Below are 12,459 nucleotides of genomic sequence, written 5' to 3' on the forward strand. Positions count from 1 at the left end.
TGTATTGTACATCTCATGGCACACAGACAATTTACCAGTATGTCTTTGGGCTGTGGGAGGAAACCCATGTGAACACAAGCAGAACATACAAACTCCACACAGACAGCATCCCAGGTCCAGAATTGAACCCAGGGTCTCAGCACTGCAAGATAGCAATGTTAACCACTGTGCCACCCGATAAATGTGTGAAAATATATACTGTCTTGTATAACAGTTAAAAGATGAGGTCCCTGTATGCTTATGTTTCACTTTAACGCTTCTCTTCATAGAGAACTTGAGTTCTTTAGGGAATTATTAGGCCAGGACTATGGTTTGCATCTTTCCACTGTTTTTTAGCTTGTAAAAATAAAAATATAATTGGGGTATTTCATGGTTTACCAAGTTCTAAACACAAAACGGGGGGCGGTGCAGTCCCCTGGTTCCTGCCCTAGGTGGAATCAGCCGATGTACAAACGCTGCCTGCACGAGTTAATGAAAACTGAGCATACTCCTTTAAGAGGGACAGGTTGAATTTGTCCCACTCTTTGCTGAGTAATTGGGTTTTTCCTCCCCGCCGCAGTATAAAGGGCTGCAGCGCTTCTCAGCCTGCCGCAGTGCCCCTGATTTCATCAGAGGAAAGATGAGCTACACTTTGGATACCCTGTACGGCACCACCGCCTACCGCAAGGTGCTCGGCGACCCGCAGCGCAATGTCTCCAGGTCGTCCGGCTCCCTGACCTCCAGTGGCTTCCACTCGCAGTCCTGGTCCCGGGGATCCTCCGCTTCCTCCTACCGCCGCGGAGGCTACAGCCAGCTCTCCTCCGCGGACAGCCTGGAGTCCTTCAACGGAGACATGAGGTCCCGCAACGAGAAAGAAATGCTGCAGCTGCTCAACGACCGCTTTGCCGGCTACATCGACAAAGTGCGGCAGCTGGAGCTCCAGAACAAAAACCTGGAAGCCGAGGCGGCGGCGCTGCGCCAGAGCCAGGCTGGCAGATCGGCCATCGGGGAGCTGTACGAGCGCGAAATCACCGACCTGAGGAGCGTGGTGGTGCAGCTGAGCAGCGAGAAAGCCCAGGTGCAGCTAGAGCAGGAGCACATCGAGGAGGACATCCAGCACCTCAAGCAGCGGCTGGACGACGAGACCCGGACGCGGGATGAGCTAGAGGCAGCTATCCGGGCCATGTCCAAATACATCGAGGAGTCCGGTCTGGCCCGCCTGGAGCTGGACAAGAAGCTGCAGTCGCTGCAGGAGGAGGCGGCTTTCCTCAAGAAGAACCACGAGGAGGAGGTGGGGGACCTCCTGTCGCAGATCCAGGGCTCGCAGGTGACGCTGGAGGTCAGGGACGCGCTCAAGGCGGACGTGACCAGCGCCCTGCGGGAGATCCGCAGCCAGCTGGACGGACATACCTCCAAAAGCGCGCAGCAGGCGGAGGAGTGGTTCAAAGGTAAGATTCCCCCCTCGCCGGCTGCTCCAGGCCAGTGCGCCGCAGCGCCCACCCGAGCGCATCCCGTCAGCCAGGCGGGCACGGTCTCCCAAAGTGTTCTTTAACAAGGTTTCTGTAAGGGAAATACCTTTCAGGTAGGGCTTGGTGACAATACCGCCGGATAGCAGCCTCATGTAGGCTCTTTAAATGCCCGTGCCAAACCACGCTGGCTCTCTAATAACAAATAGCCGGAGTCGGTACGAGAGTAATAACAAGACTTTTTGAGTTTTTAGTAAAAACGTTTCAAACCCGCCGAAGACGCAATTTGAATCGACTACGTAGATAGGAGGTATAGGAAAATGGTTTGTAACTTCTAGAAAGAAAATAAAATACGGGTTTACTCGAATATTAATTTTAAAGGTTCCGAAAGATTATTTGTGATTTACTCATAGATTTTAACACTAAAGCACTATTTAGAAAAGTTAATGATGTGGCATTTTCCTCTTAAACTATTGTAGTGCTCATAACATGTGGACTGCATGTTCTTTTATTGCAGTCCTTAGGACACGCTTATTTAAAGGTTTTGCTCATTTCTATCGATTGGGCACTCATCTTTGAATACTTAGCAATTTTGTCATCGAACGCTTCACTTCACAAGGCCGTCAGATGCTTGTGAAAACCACCACGTAGCATGCTTAAGAATGTATCCTAATTAAATGCAGTACTTTAAATCAATTCGTAAAACGAAAATGATATTGTCGTTTAAATAACTTAGAACAATTAATGAGGAATTCGTATAGCTCGTTTATTTTAAGGTCATTCTCCCAGCTGGTGAGAAATCCGCATTGGAACGTGTCTGTATGTAAAATAAATACTGAGGGAAAAGCATGAATTATTCGATCCTCGTTAAAAAGTGAGTGGTGCCATCTTAATGATACATTAAACTGGTTCAGGCTCACTGGAGTCACTTTGCATCTCCGTATCACAGAATCAGTCTCCGTCCTTGTTCTCTTTATTCTGGCTGGAACTCCGGCGGCACTTTGAAAGGCCTTGCTCACGGAAGGCTGTTCCCCTGTCGGACGGGTGTTTCTGAGAGACTGCTGGTGCGGGTTGCAGGCGCGGCGCTGCGGTTCAGAGTTCAAACGGGCGCCGAGCCCCCGGATCACCGCAGTGCTGACACGGCGCGCAGGCAGTCTGCCGCAATAGAGCAATACAGCGCCGGAGATCTGCCCCACCATCCCGGCAGGGCTCTGCTTAACATGACCGACTCTACCCGAAACTGCCAGCTGTATGTCGCCTTTTTATGCAGCTTTTTCAATATGTTTTTTTTTTTGTCAGGGGAATATTTTTTTGTCACGAGTGGAAAAGCGTTTCTGACAAGATAAGTGTTAACAATTCCGTCCCAGGCGCAAGGCTCTTGTAGTTACATTGTTTTTTATTAGTTAATAGAGAAAGGCTCTTGTAGTTACATTGTTTTTTATTAGTTAATAGAGAAAGGCTCTTGTAGTTACATTGTTTTTTATTAGTTAATAGAGAAAGGCTCTTGTAGTTACATTGTTTTTTATTAGTTAATAGAGAAAGGCTCTTGTAGTTACATTGTTTTTTTTTATTAGTTAAGAGAGCTGCACGTCAAAGCAGACTTTAAAGACAAACGGGACAAACAAACGGCGATGCTGGACAGCTTTAGCCTTACAAGCTCCTACAGTCGTGGCGTCATGAACTGCAACACTGAAGCAATAGAATTAAAACACACAACAACGAGCCCTTCAGGCGAATCAGGTTAGAGATGTGCGGCTGTACCGTGCCAAGCGCAGTGCAGTGAGTCAGCAACCTGCGCGGAACCCGCAACACATCCCGCAGGCAGCTGAGCTCAATGATCCAGGCTGTGATTATATTACAGTCATTCGTGCACTTCAACGTTATTTATACAGTTTAATAAAGACGAGAGGACCTTTCTTATAATTTCTGCAATATAAAAGCATTTGGGTTTTTGCCTTCCCTGTGTTCAGACTGACCATTTGGTAAAAAAAAAAACACTTTAGCAAAATATCACCGGTTAGAGCTTGAACTTCTCCCTTTTACTCTAAAGCGGCCTTGTGTCGTTTTCAGTGGATCATTGCGGGTTTTCCGCAGGCATCCTGTCGCAGCTCCTGTCGCTTTCAATCGCAGGCTGATCTTAAACTTCCTCTGGAATTCGGCAATTAAGACATTAGGTCAACCCAAAGAAATAGGGGTGCGATTTGCAGTGTTTTGGCCGTGACAGGCTTAAGAAGTTAGAATGCCCTTTAAGTCTCAGTTATTTTGTTGTGATCTGCGCTAAAGTTATCTAGTATTTGAGACAAAAAGCCAGTCGACCCGGCGTTAGCCAAAAAAAAAGGTTCTGTAGGGGCACGTAGGATAGCCCTGTTAGTCATTCGTGACCGCCTTGCCGGTTCTGTTAAAATCAATACTGATAAGAAGACGTGTTCTAGACCACCGCTGATTGTTCCCTCTTCGAAAAGTACAATACAGTCCGTTTTCCGAAGTTAAAAATCCAGCCACAGATCTTTAACAAATTGAACTATTCATTTTTATCCCTGTACTTAACACTAGGGGGAGCCCTTCGCGCCATCTGCTCCACAAGCAGCGGCTGGGTGAGAGATTAGTGGGTGTGTCCTTGCATGTTCTGTCCAGTGTAGTGCGTGTTTGCCTGTTATCGGATATAAACGTGTGTGTGGTGCTGTCCAGAGAGGTGCAAGCCTTCACCTTTTAAAATTTCCAATGTATTTCACTGTGAGTGAAAATATTAGTGGAGGTTATGGCATACTCAACAACAATAACATACAATATTAAAAGCAGAACAAGGATTAGAGGTCATTTCTGTTTCAGTCACTTAATTAAACTCCCTCCTTGGATGATATGCTTAAACTGTGAAGTCATACTATTCTATTTTCCTTTGTTCCTTATTTAAGCATCATCCTTTGCAGAGAGGTATTAATGGATTCTAAAATTAATGGGGGAAACCATGCAGGCATAAAGTTTTCATGCTCAAAACCATTGAACCAGATCTATGAATAGATATATAAAATGTTCTCTAGTGTCAGAACAGGACAACACTTGATTTTATTTTCTGTTATCTTCAGTATTTCACAGTCCCACCCCCCAGGCACATACAGTACACAAACCCACAGCACAGCAATGAAGTGGCTGCAGGTTTTCTCTGCGTGTTAGTGGAGTTACTGTAAGTGACCAGTCAGCAGTGCATGGTCTGTGTTATTTTCTCTCTGTGTTTTGCACATGCCTGTGGGAGAGCAGTGTGCAGGTGTTGAGTGCTCTGTGTGGACCTGCCTGTGAGACTGTTGGTGGAGCATGGGAGCTGTGTGGAGCATGGGGTTTAATCCACAGTGTCAATGACAACACGGACCTCTGCGCTGCCAAGATCACATAGGCTGCTCCAAGGACGATCTGGCAGACGGGAAGCACGACAGAACAGAGACACGGACAGACAGGCTGTGTCTCGCGCCAATCCGTGTGCTCCATTCCCCATCAGTCAAACAACAGGGCTGTCAGCTGTGAGGGTCCTGTCCTTGGTCAGGGCAGAAAATAAGGTTCCCATTGCAGAGCAGTTTGAGCCATTTCAGGTTTCTGGAATATTGTTCAAACTGTATGGATGCAGCAGAAATGCAGGCATGTTGAATCTACATCTCTATATGTAACCACTATGAATTACCAACAAGCTGGTAATTCATAAAAGTAAGTGGCTAAAATTGCCATGCCTTGGAAGCATATGTCCTATCCCTGAAATGATTGGACTGAATTAACAATCATTGCTAGTCAAGAGATTGTTGTGCACACATCCTTCCATAGTGTAATTGTGAAGCATTGTGAAGTATTTGAGAACCACTGTGTCTTTGTATTCACTACCACACCCTAACTGATAACAGATCTGAGTGTGCATGCTGTGTCCTTGAAAATGCTCTTCATCATTAAATCACGTCCAGTCCAAAGACATTAGTGGGTGTTATTGACAACAGCACCTCTCACCTCCTAACTAATCCCTATCCAGAAAGCATGTACTCTTTGGAGAGTGCACAGTTCAGAAGAGCCCTTAACGTCCTGCCTAGCAATAGAGAAATCTGTACAAAATGACTGATGGTCCTGACTGGCTCATTACTTTAGAGACCGAAGATGGTGGGAGACAGTTTCAAATACTTATTAATAGACTACAGAAGAACGTTTGGCCAGAGGCTGCTGTTAAATGAAAATGACAGAAGCAGCCATGCAGTCTGCAGCATCCATACTACCTTTCTCAGTTAATCCTAACCCACTCCACAGAGGTCTTGAAACGGCTGTTCTCTTGGAGCAGCCATTTACCAATCACAGCAGGGCCAAGGACACTTGGATCTTAGCAACACAGTTTAATGTCTGACCCATTCGGTGACGGCATTACAGCAGCTGGTTCACCAGAACAGTGAACAAAAGATGAGGCTTCTTACAACAGTCTGAAGTCTGTAAAGGAGCGTCTTTCTCCAACAGCAGTTGGCTGTTGTCATATTCGGAGCATTTAAGATTGAAACAGGAGTTCAGCCAGACAGAGTCTAACCAAGAGACAATCTAAATTCATTCTGTGGTAGAAGAGTCAGTCAATGTAGTGTGAAAAACAAAAAAAAGGACTTCCATGCTGACAACATATGTAGATGTGAATCCGTATTTGTTTGGAGAAGCGGAGTTTTACTGGAGTGTTTGGAATGAAAGTCCTGTAGCTCCTCCTCTAACACAGGCAAAAAGGGGGAACATGTCCAGTCTTGGAGCTGCCTTTCCTAACTGAACTAAAACTGTGGATGTTAAAGATAAAGAGAGAATGAGGCTCCAAGGGGCAGGGGAAGAAACTGCAGTAGAGAATTCCTCCCTTGAAGAAGTAGAGGAAAAACAACCTCAGACCTCTCTGTAGAGCAAGTAGGAAAGTAATCAAGAGATTCATCCTGCATTGGATTACCTCGCAGTGCTGTTTTGGCACAATTAAGAACAAATGTGTGATTCATCGACTGTTGTGTATTGTCTTTTGTGATCCACACAAACCTGTTCAGCTGACCTTGGATGAGCACATCAGTTTTCATGAATGGCACTGTTTCTTCAGCAAACACACTTGCTAAAGGACACATTTCAAATACTGTTTAATTTTATTTTGAAGTGTCACTTGCCACATGCTCGTCCAAGATCAACTGGATGCCTTTGTGTGCATTCCCAAGCCTAAAACACACGCCAGTTTAAAAACTGAACGATACACAGAGCGGAGTGTGTAGAGCCCAGGGTCATGAACACTCGTTAAAGGCGAGGCTCAGACATCTCATTATTCTGTGCAACATCGTGCAGAGAAAACATTGCAGTTGCAGGCAGTTTCATGCACACCTCCCTAGTAATCTTCCTCCTGGTGGGTTCTCACTCTGCACGGAGGTGGTGACCACACTGTGTTGGCTGTTGCTTGGCAGTGCGAATGGAAAAGCTGTCGGAGGCTGCGCGCTTCAACAACGACGCCATCCGCAGCGCCCAGGATGAGATCGCCGAGTACCGCCGCCAGCTACAGTCTCGTACCACAGAGCTGGAGACCCTGAAGGGCACCAAGGAGTCTCTGGAGAGGCAGCGCTGTGACATCGAAGACCGCCATCACAGTGACGTTGTGTCCCTGCAGGCAGGTCACCGTCTCTCTGTCCGTTGCCTTCGTTTAGCCCCACAGATTCCGTGCTGATGACTGCAGAGGCCATTTCCCAGGCCACCTCTTTTACTCATATGGCACTGCTAAAATAAAAACTGAGCTTTAACGAAGCAAGATCTTTCCAGGTACCAGCAGGTACCAGGTACGTTTTCACATCCTGATACCCTTATAGAGCAGGTGCCATTTTTTTGCCACGACTGGGAGTCTAAAAAGCTTGTCCCACCAGACACAGGATGTACTGCATCCAGGTAGGGGACAGTGCCCACTGTGGACTCTCAGGAGCATAAGAAAGTTTATCTGCCTTTTAATCACTAAGTGCTCCATCGTTTTTCTTAAACAAGAGATGTTATCAAGTTCCACATCATGGCTGGGTAGCTTGTTCCAGACTCCCATGACAACTTAAGTCATCTGTGTTCTCATCTTTGCTGGCTCATGGCATGTCAGCAGACTTAACTTAACTCACTGAAACTCTTGGCATAGTAGAACTCTAGTAGAGAATCATGCATTATAGTGCTCACTGACTATAGCTGTCAGCTGGAAAAAGGCAGAACAATATGGTAGTTTCAATGCATGGATATGAAGCCAGTGAGAATCCTTCACAGAGGTGTTCTGTGTTTGCAGGAGACCATCCATCAGCTGGACAATGAGTTGAAAAGCACTAAGTGGGAGATGGCCACTCAGCTGAGGGACTACCAAGACTTGCTCAATGTCAAGATGGCCCTGGACATTGAGATTGCTGCGTACAGGTGTGCAGAAAAGCCTTTTCCCTATCTTTCTGGAGGTGTTCTTTGATGTTTTGTTGATTTTGGATATTGGAACCGATTCAGTGCAATCATATAGCAAAGCAAAATGATGTTACTCCAACAAAATGTCTTTTGTTGGATCATCAGAGCAATACAACAGCAAAGCAATAATATTAATACTAGAACCACTGCAGCAGAACAAAGCTACAGAACGATTCACTGCCCTGATGAGATTTAGATAATAATTACAGAACATTACTTTACAGAGATGTTAATCTTTTAAATTTAATAACCTGCAGAGTTAAAACTCCAACCATCAGATTTTGTCACTATTTGCAATCTAGTTTAATGCCAGGGAGAGACAGATGTGTACAGAGGGTGCCTAAGGTGCTTTGCTCTTCCCTGAGGTTGAAGTGGTAGCAATAAAAATACCTACAGCAATGCAGCAAACCAATAAACATATTCCAAACTTTTATTGTCTTGTATCTCCCTGTAGAAAACTGCTGGAAGGAGAGGAGACCAGATTCACCTCTGGCCTGGGCCCTTACTCATACATCGATACGACCACTAAGATCTCCACTCACGTCAAGGTCAAGAAAGAGGACAAAACCAAAGTGGCAGAGAAATCGGACACAGTCATTGTGGAGGAGCAGACAGATGAGACCCAGGTGACAGAGGAGGTGACAGAAGATGGGGAAGAGGGAGAGAAAGAGGGAGCGGAGGAGGAGGGAAAAGCAGAGGAAGAGGCTGAGGAAGAAGGAGAGGAGGCAGAAGGAGAAGCAGCAGAAGAAAAAGAAGAGGATGTCAAATCTGCTGGAGGAGAAGAAGAGGAGGACTCTAAGTCACCTGCTGGAGAAAAAGCTGAATCACCAGAGCCCAAATCACCTGCGGAGAAATCTCCTGAACCGAAATCACCTGCCGAAAAATCTCCCGAACCCAAATCACCTGTCGAGAAATCTCCTGAACTGAAATCACCTGCCGAGAAATCTCCCGAACCCAAATCACCTGCCGAGAAATCTCCCGAACCCAAATCACCTGTCGAGAAATCTCCTGAACCCAAATCACCTGCCGAGAAATCTCCCGAACCCAAATCACCTGTTGAGAAATCTCCTGAACCGAAATCACCTGCCGGGAAATCTCCCGAGCCCAAATCACCTGTTGAGAAATCTCCTGAACCCAAATCACCTGCTGTAAAATCACCAGAGCCAAAATCACCGGCAGATGACAAGGCCAAGACCCCTGCTGTTAAGTCACTTGCACCAAAACCCCCTGTAGATGAATCCAAGAAATCTCTGGAATCCAAGTCTGCAGCAGTAAAGTCACCACAGCCAAAATCTCCCACTGAGGATAAAGCCAAATCACCAGAGCTCAAATCTCCAGCTGAGACACCAGCTGAGGGGAAACCATCCACTGAGGAACAAGTCACATCTCCTGCAGAGGAGAAATCTAAATCTCCTCGTCCTCAATCACCTGTCCAGGAGAAAGCCAAGTCCCCAGCTGAGGAGAAGCCAAAACCTGCTGCTCCAAAGGCTCCTGAAGAGGAGAAGGCAAAGACCCCCCAGGAAGAGAAGCCCAAGGAAGAAGGACCCCAGCCTCCCAAAGATGACAAGAAGAAGGAAGCTGAAAGCAAGGCAGAGGAGAAACCTGACAGCAAGAAAGAAGAAAAGCCAAAGGACAAGGAGGCAGTAAAGAAAGAAGAAGAAAAGGCACCTGCTCCTGAGGAAGGTAAGAAGGAGAGCAAGCCAGAAGAGCCTCCCAAGAAAGCGCAGGAACCCAAGACCCCTACCAAGCCCACTGAGGTGAAGCCTGAGGAGGCTAAGGAGAAACCCAAAGCCCAGGCTGAGGAGAAAGAGAAGGCCTCTCCTAAGGCTGAGCCCAAAGAAGCCCTTGCTCCTGCCAAGAAGGAAGATACACCAGCTCCCAAGGAGACCAGGACCGAAGACAAAGCGCCGGCTAAAGCCAAGGAGGAAGAGAAGCCCAAAGATGAGGAAAAGCCAGCTAAGAAAGAGGAAGCTCCTCAGAAGAAACCGGAGCCCAAGAAGGAGGAGACGAAGCCGGAGCCCAAGAAGGAAGAGAAGAAACCGGAGCCCAAGAAGGAGGAGACGAAACCGGAGCCCAAGAAGGAAGAGAAGAAACCGGAGCCCAAGAAGGAGGAGACGAAGCCGGAGCCCAAGAAGGAGGAGACGAAGCCGGAGCCCAAGAAGGAAGAGAAGAAACCGGAGCCCAAGGAGGAGCAGACGAAGCCAGAGCCCAAGAAGGAGGAGACGAAGCCGGAGCCCAAGAAGGAGGAAAAGAAAGATGTTGAAGCCACTAAGCCAGCAAAGAAGGAGGCCGCAGACTCCAAGACCCAGAAAGCTGAGAAGTCTTCCAGCACCGACACAAAGGAGACCAAGACTACCGAGGAAAAAGACAAGAAGTAAATAAAACAGACAAGGAAGCAACAGCTTAGGGGCAGGGGAAACAAACGCCAAAGACCTCTGGGAAACAAGGGGTGGTGGGAGGGATGGGAGGAACACAACAGACACAAGTAGCCTTTTGAAAACTGGGTGGCAAAGTAAGTAAACAAGCAATAGTGTCTTTAGGTATTAACACCTGTGATGGCCAAACGTGTTATGATAGCTTCTATATATGATTGTAGTGAATGCGGAATTCTTTTATTACACCTGAATGTGACAACTGCCCTAACAATTAAGTGCATTTAATAAATGTCCAACTGACTGGAGATATATAGACAGAACTTTTATCTGGACAAAGCCTTTGAGGGTAGTTCTGAATTAAATAAAAAAGACTTAGACTCACAGGAATATATATGAATATATTTACAAAAAATACAAAAGAAGAGAATTTAAAGTACCTGCTTGTCATGCACCTTACACAACTTTCTTCTTGGTTTTCAAGAAAACAAATGCACTTACTGTACTGTAACCCCAAATGATTGTTGAGTGAGCACTGCTGAGATTATGCAATACTGTATATGACTCAATAAGCAAGCTGAGCTAAATAAAGAATGGAAAAAAATGTCCTGCGTGTATGTTGTCTTGCATTCCTTTGGTATTGAATGCAGGTTTTCCCAAATCCAGTTTGTGAGTCTGGTTTCCTCTCGTTTTCTTTTATAAAAAGAAAATTGAGTCCATAACTGGACTGTATAGACCTTTTGAGTTAGTCAGCTCATATAAATATCAGTTTCCAGATAGAGAGAGGTTAGTGCAGGAGTCTTAAACATCTGAACATTTTCCATCTTGAGCAAGGGAACTTGATAACCATACATTTTCTAACAGCTCCGTCCAATCCAGTGTCTATCCCAGAGACTAACCCGGCAAGCAACGAGCACAAAGCAGGATTTGACACAGACACACACACTCGCAGCAGGGCCAGTTTTCACAGAAGCCGATTAACCCACCAGCATGTCTCTGGACTGTGGGAGGAAACTGGAGCACCCAGAGGAAACCCAACCCATGCAAACATGAGGAGAGCATACATGCCAAGCAGACAGAACCCCAGGTCTAGAATCGAACCCAGGGCCCCAGCACAAAAAGATGATTAAAACAGATTATTTAGAGCTCAGAGAAAAACAGATTTAAAACTCATAAATTGCAAGATGGATTTTAAAATGAACCCAAAAACTCACAGGGAGACGTGAAATAAATTTAGTTTTCTTCTACTTCTGTTATCTCGGCTACACTGTTAGTTTTGTGCCATTCTAATTGAATTTCATTATATTTAATTTGTCCAATTCAAATTGAACCTGAACCTTTAAAATAGCATTAAATAGGATCAGTATATATCTTATCAGAAATTCCAGCCCTATCAATGGAAAAGAGAGCCAGACTCAAGCTTTACAAACTGTATAAAAATAACAAAAAGAGTTAAGATGTCTTAAAAGCTCTCAATATAGCAGTTTAGACTGGTTAAAGAAGTGAATTTTAATCTGCATTTCCATCTATTACAACAGCAATCACACAATCATGGTTCAAAGCCACTGAACAAAATGTCATAACTCCAAAAAGTATAATAATTAACAAGAAAAGCTCATTGGCAAGTCTCCAGTGCTGGAAAGCAGAACTGCTTAGGCATCGGTACTCTGACCTCTAGAAACATTTTAAATTGGATAGTTCCATTAATTAGGTGATCAGATTTTAAACAATAAGCTAAACACTATGAACAGTAGCTCAGAGGTGAAGGTATCCACATAGGTGGGCAGCATTGAATTGGACACTGCAGGAGACACACTGTGACGAAACATTCCTGCTGAGAAACCTTCTAATTCTGTGTACAAAGCAATGCTTCCTTATGTCTGCATGCATATTAGGATTCACAGGCTCTACTACTTAATCTTGACCTATCTTAATACCATCTATTACTTTAAATTCATAGATGATCCCAGTCTGGGACTGTACAAATCAGTGTAGGCCACACCAGAATTAATCAGGGCTGTTTAAGAAACACCCTGCATACTTAATCATTAATTCAAATGAAGACAAATAAAGGGACTGACAAAGAAAAGAACTGAAGAATTGCCTCTAATTACCTCATTTCCATATGACACTGTACAAACTCATCTAAGTAATGTGCTGTGCAGTGGAGTGTCTCAGTTCAAAAACGTGGTTCATTCACACAG

The 12,459-nt window shown here is 45.4% G+C and overlaps 1 protein-coding gene across 1 annotated transcript; it reads left to right on the forward strand.

Moving 5' to 3' along the window:
* Positions 1-556: 556 nt before the first annotated feature.
* Positions 557-10,861, forward strand: LOC102686090 (neurofilament heavy). The gene is made up of 4 exons (XM_069182167.1): positions 557-1,427; positions 6,875-7,074; positions 7,720-7,844; positions 8,338-10,861. The coding sequence occupies exons 1-4, from the start codon at positions 620-622 to the stop codon at positions 10,259-10,261; spliced, it is 3,057 nt and encodes a 1,018-aa protein (XP_069038268.1). The 5' UTR covers positions 557-619; the 3' UTR covers positions 10,262-10,861.
* The last annotated feature ends 1,598 nt before the right edge of the window (positions 10,862-12,459 follow it).

This window comes from Lepisosteus oculatus, chromosome 22 (assembly GCF_040954835.1).
Source record: "Lepisosteus oculatus isolate fLepOcu1 chromosome 22, fLepOcu1.hap2, whole genome shotgun sequence".
NCBI lineage: Eukaryota > Metazoa > Chordata > Actinopteri > Semionotiformes > Lepisosteidae > Lepisosteus > Lepisosteus oculatus.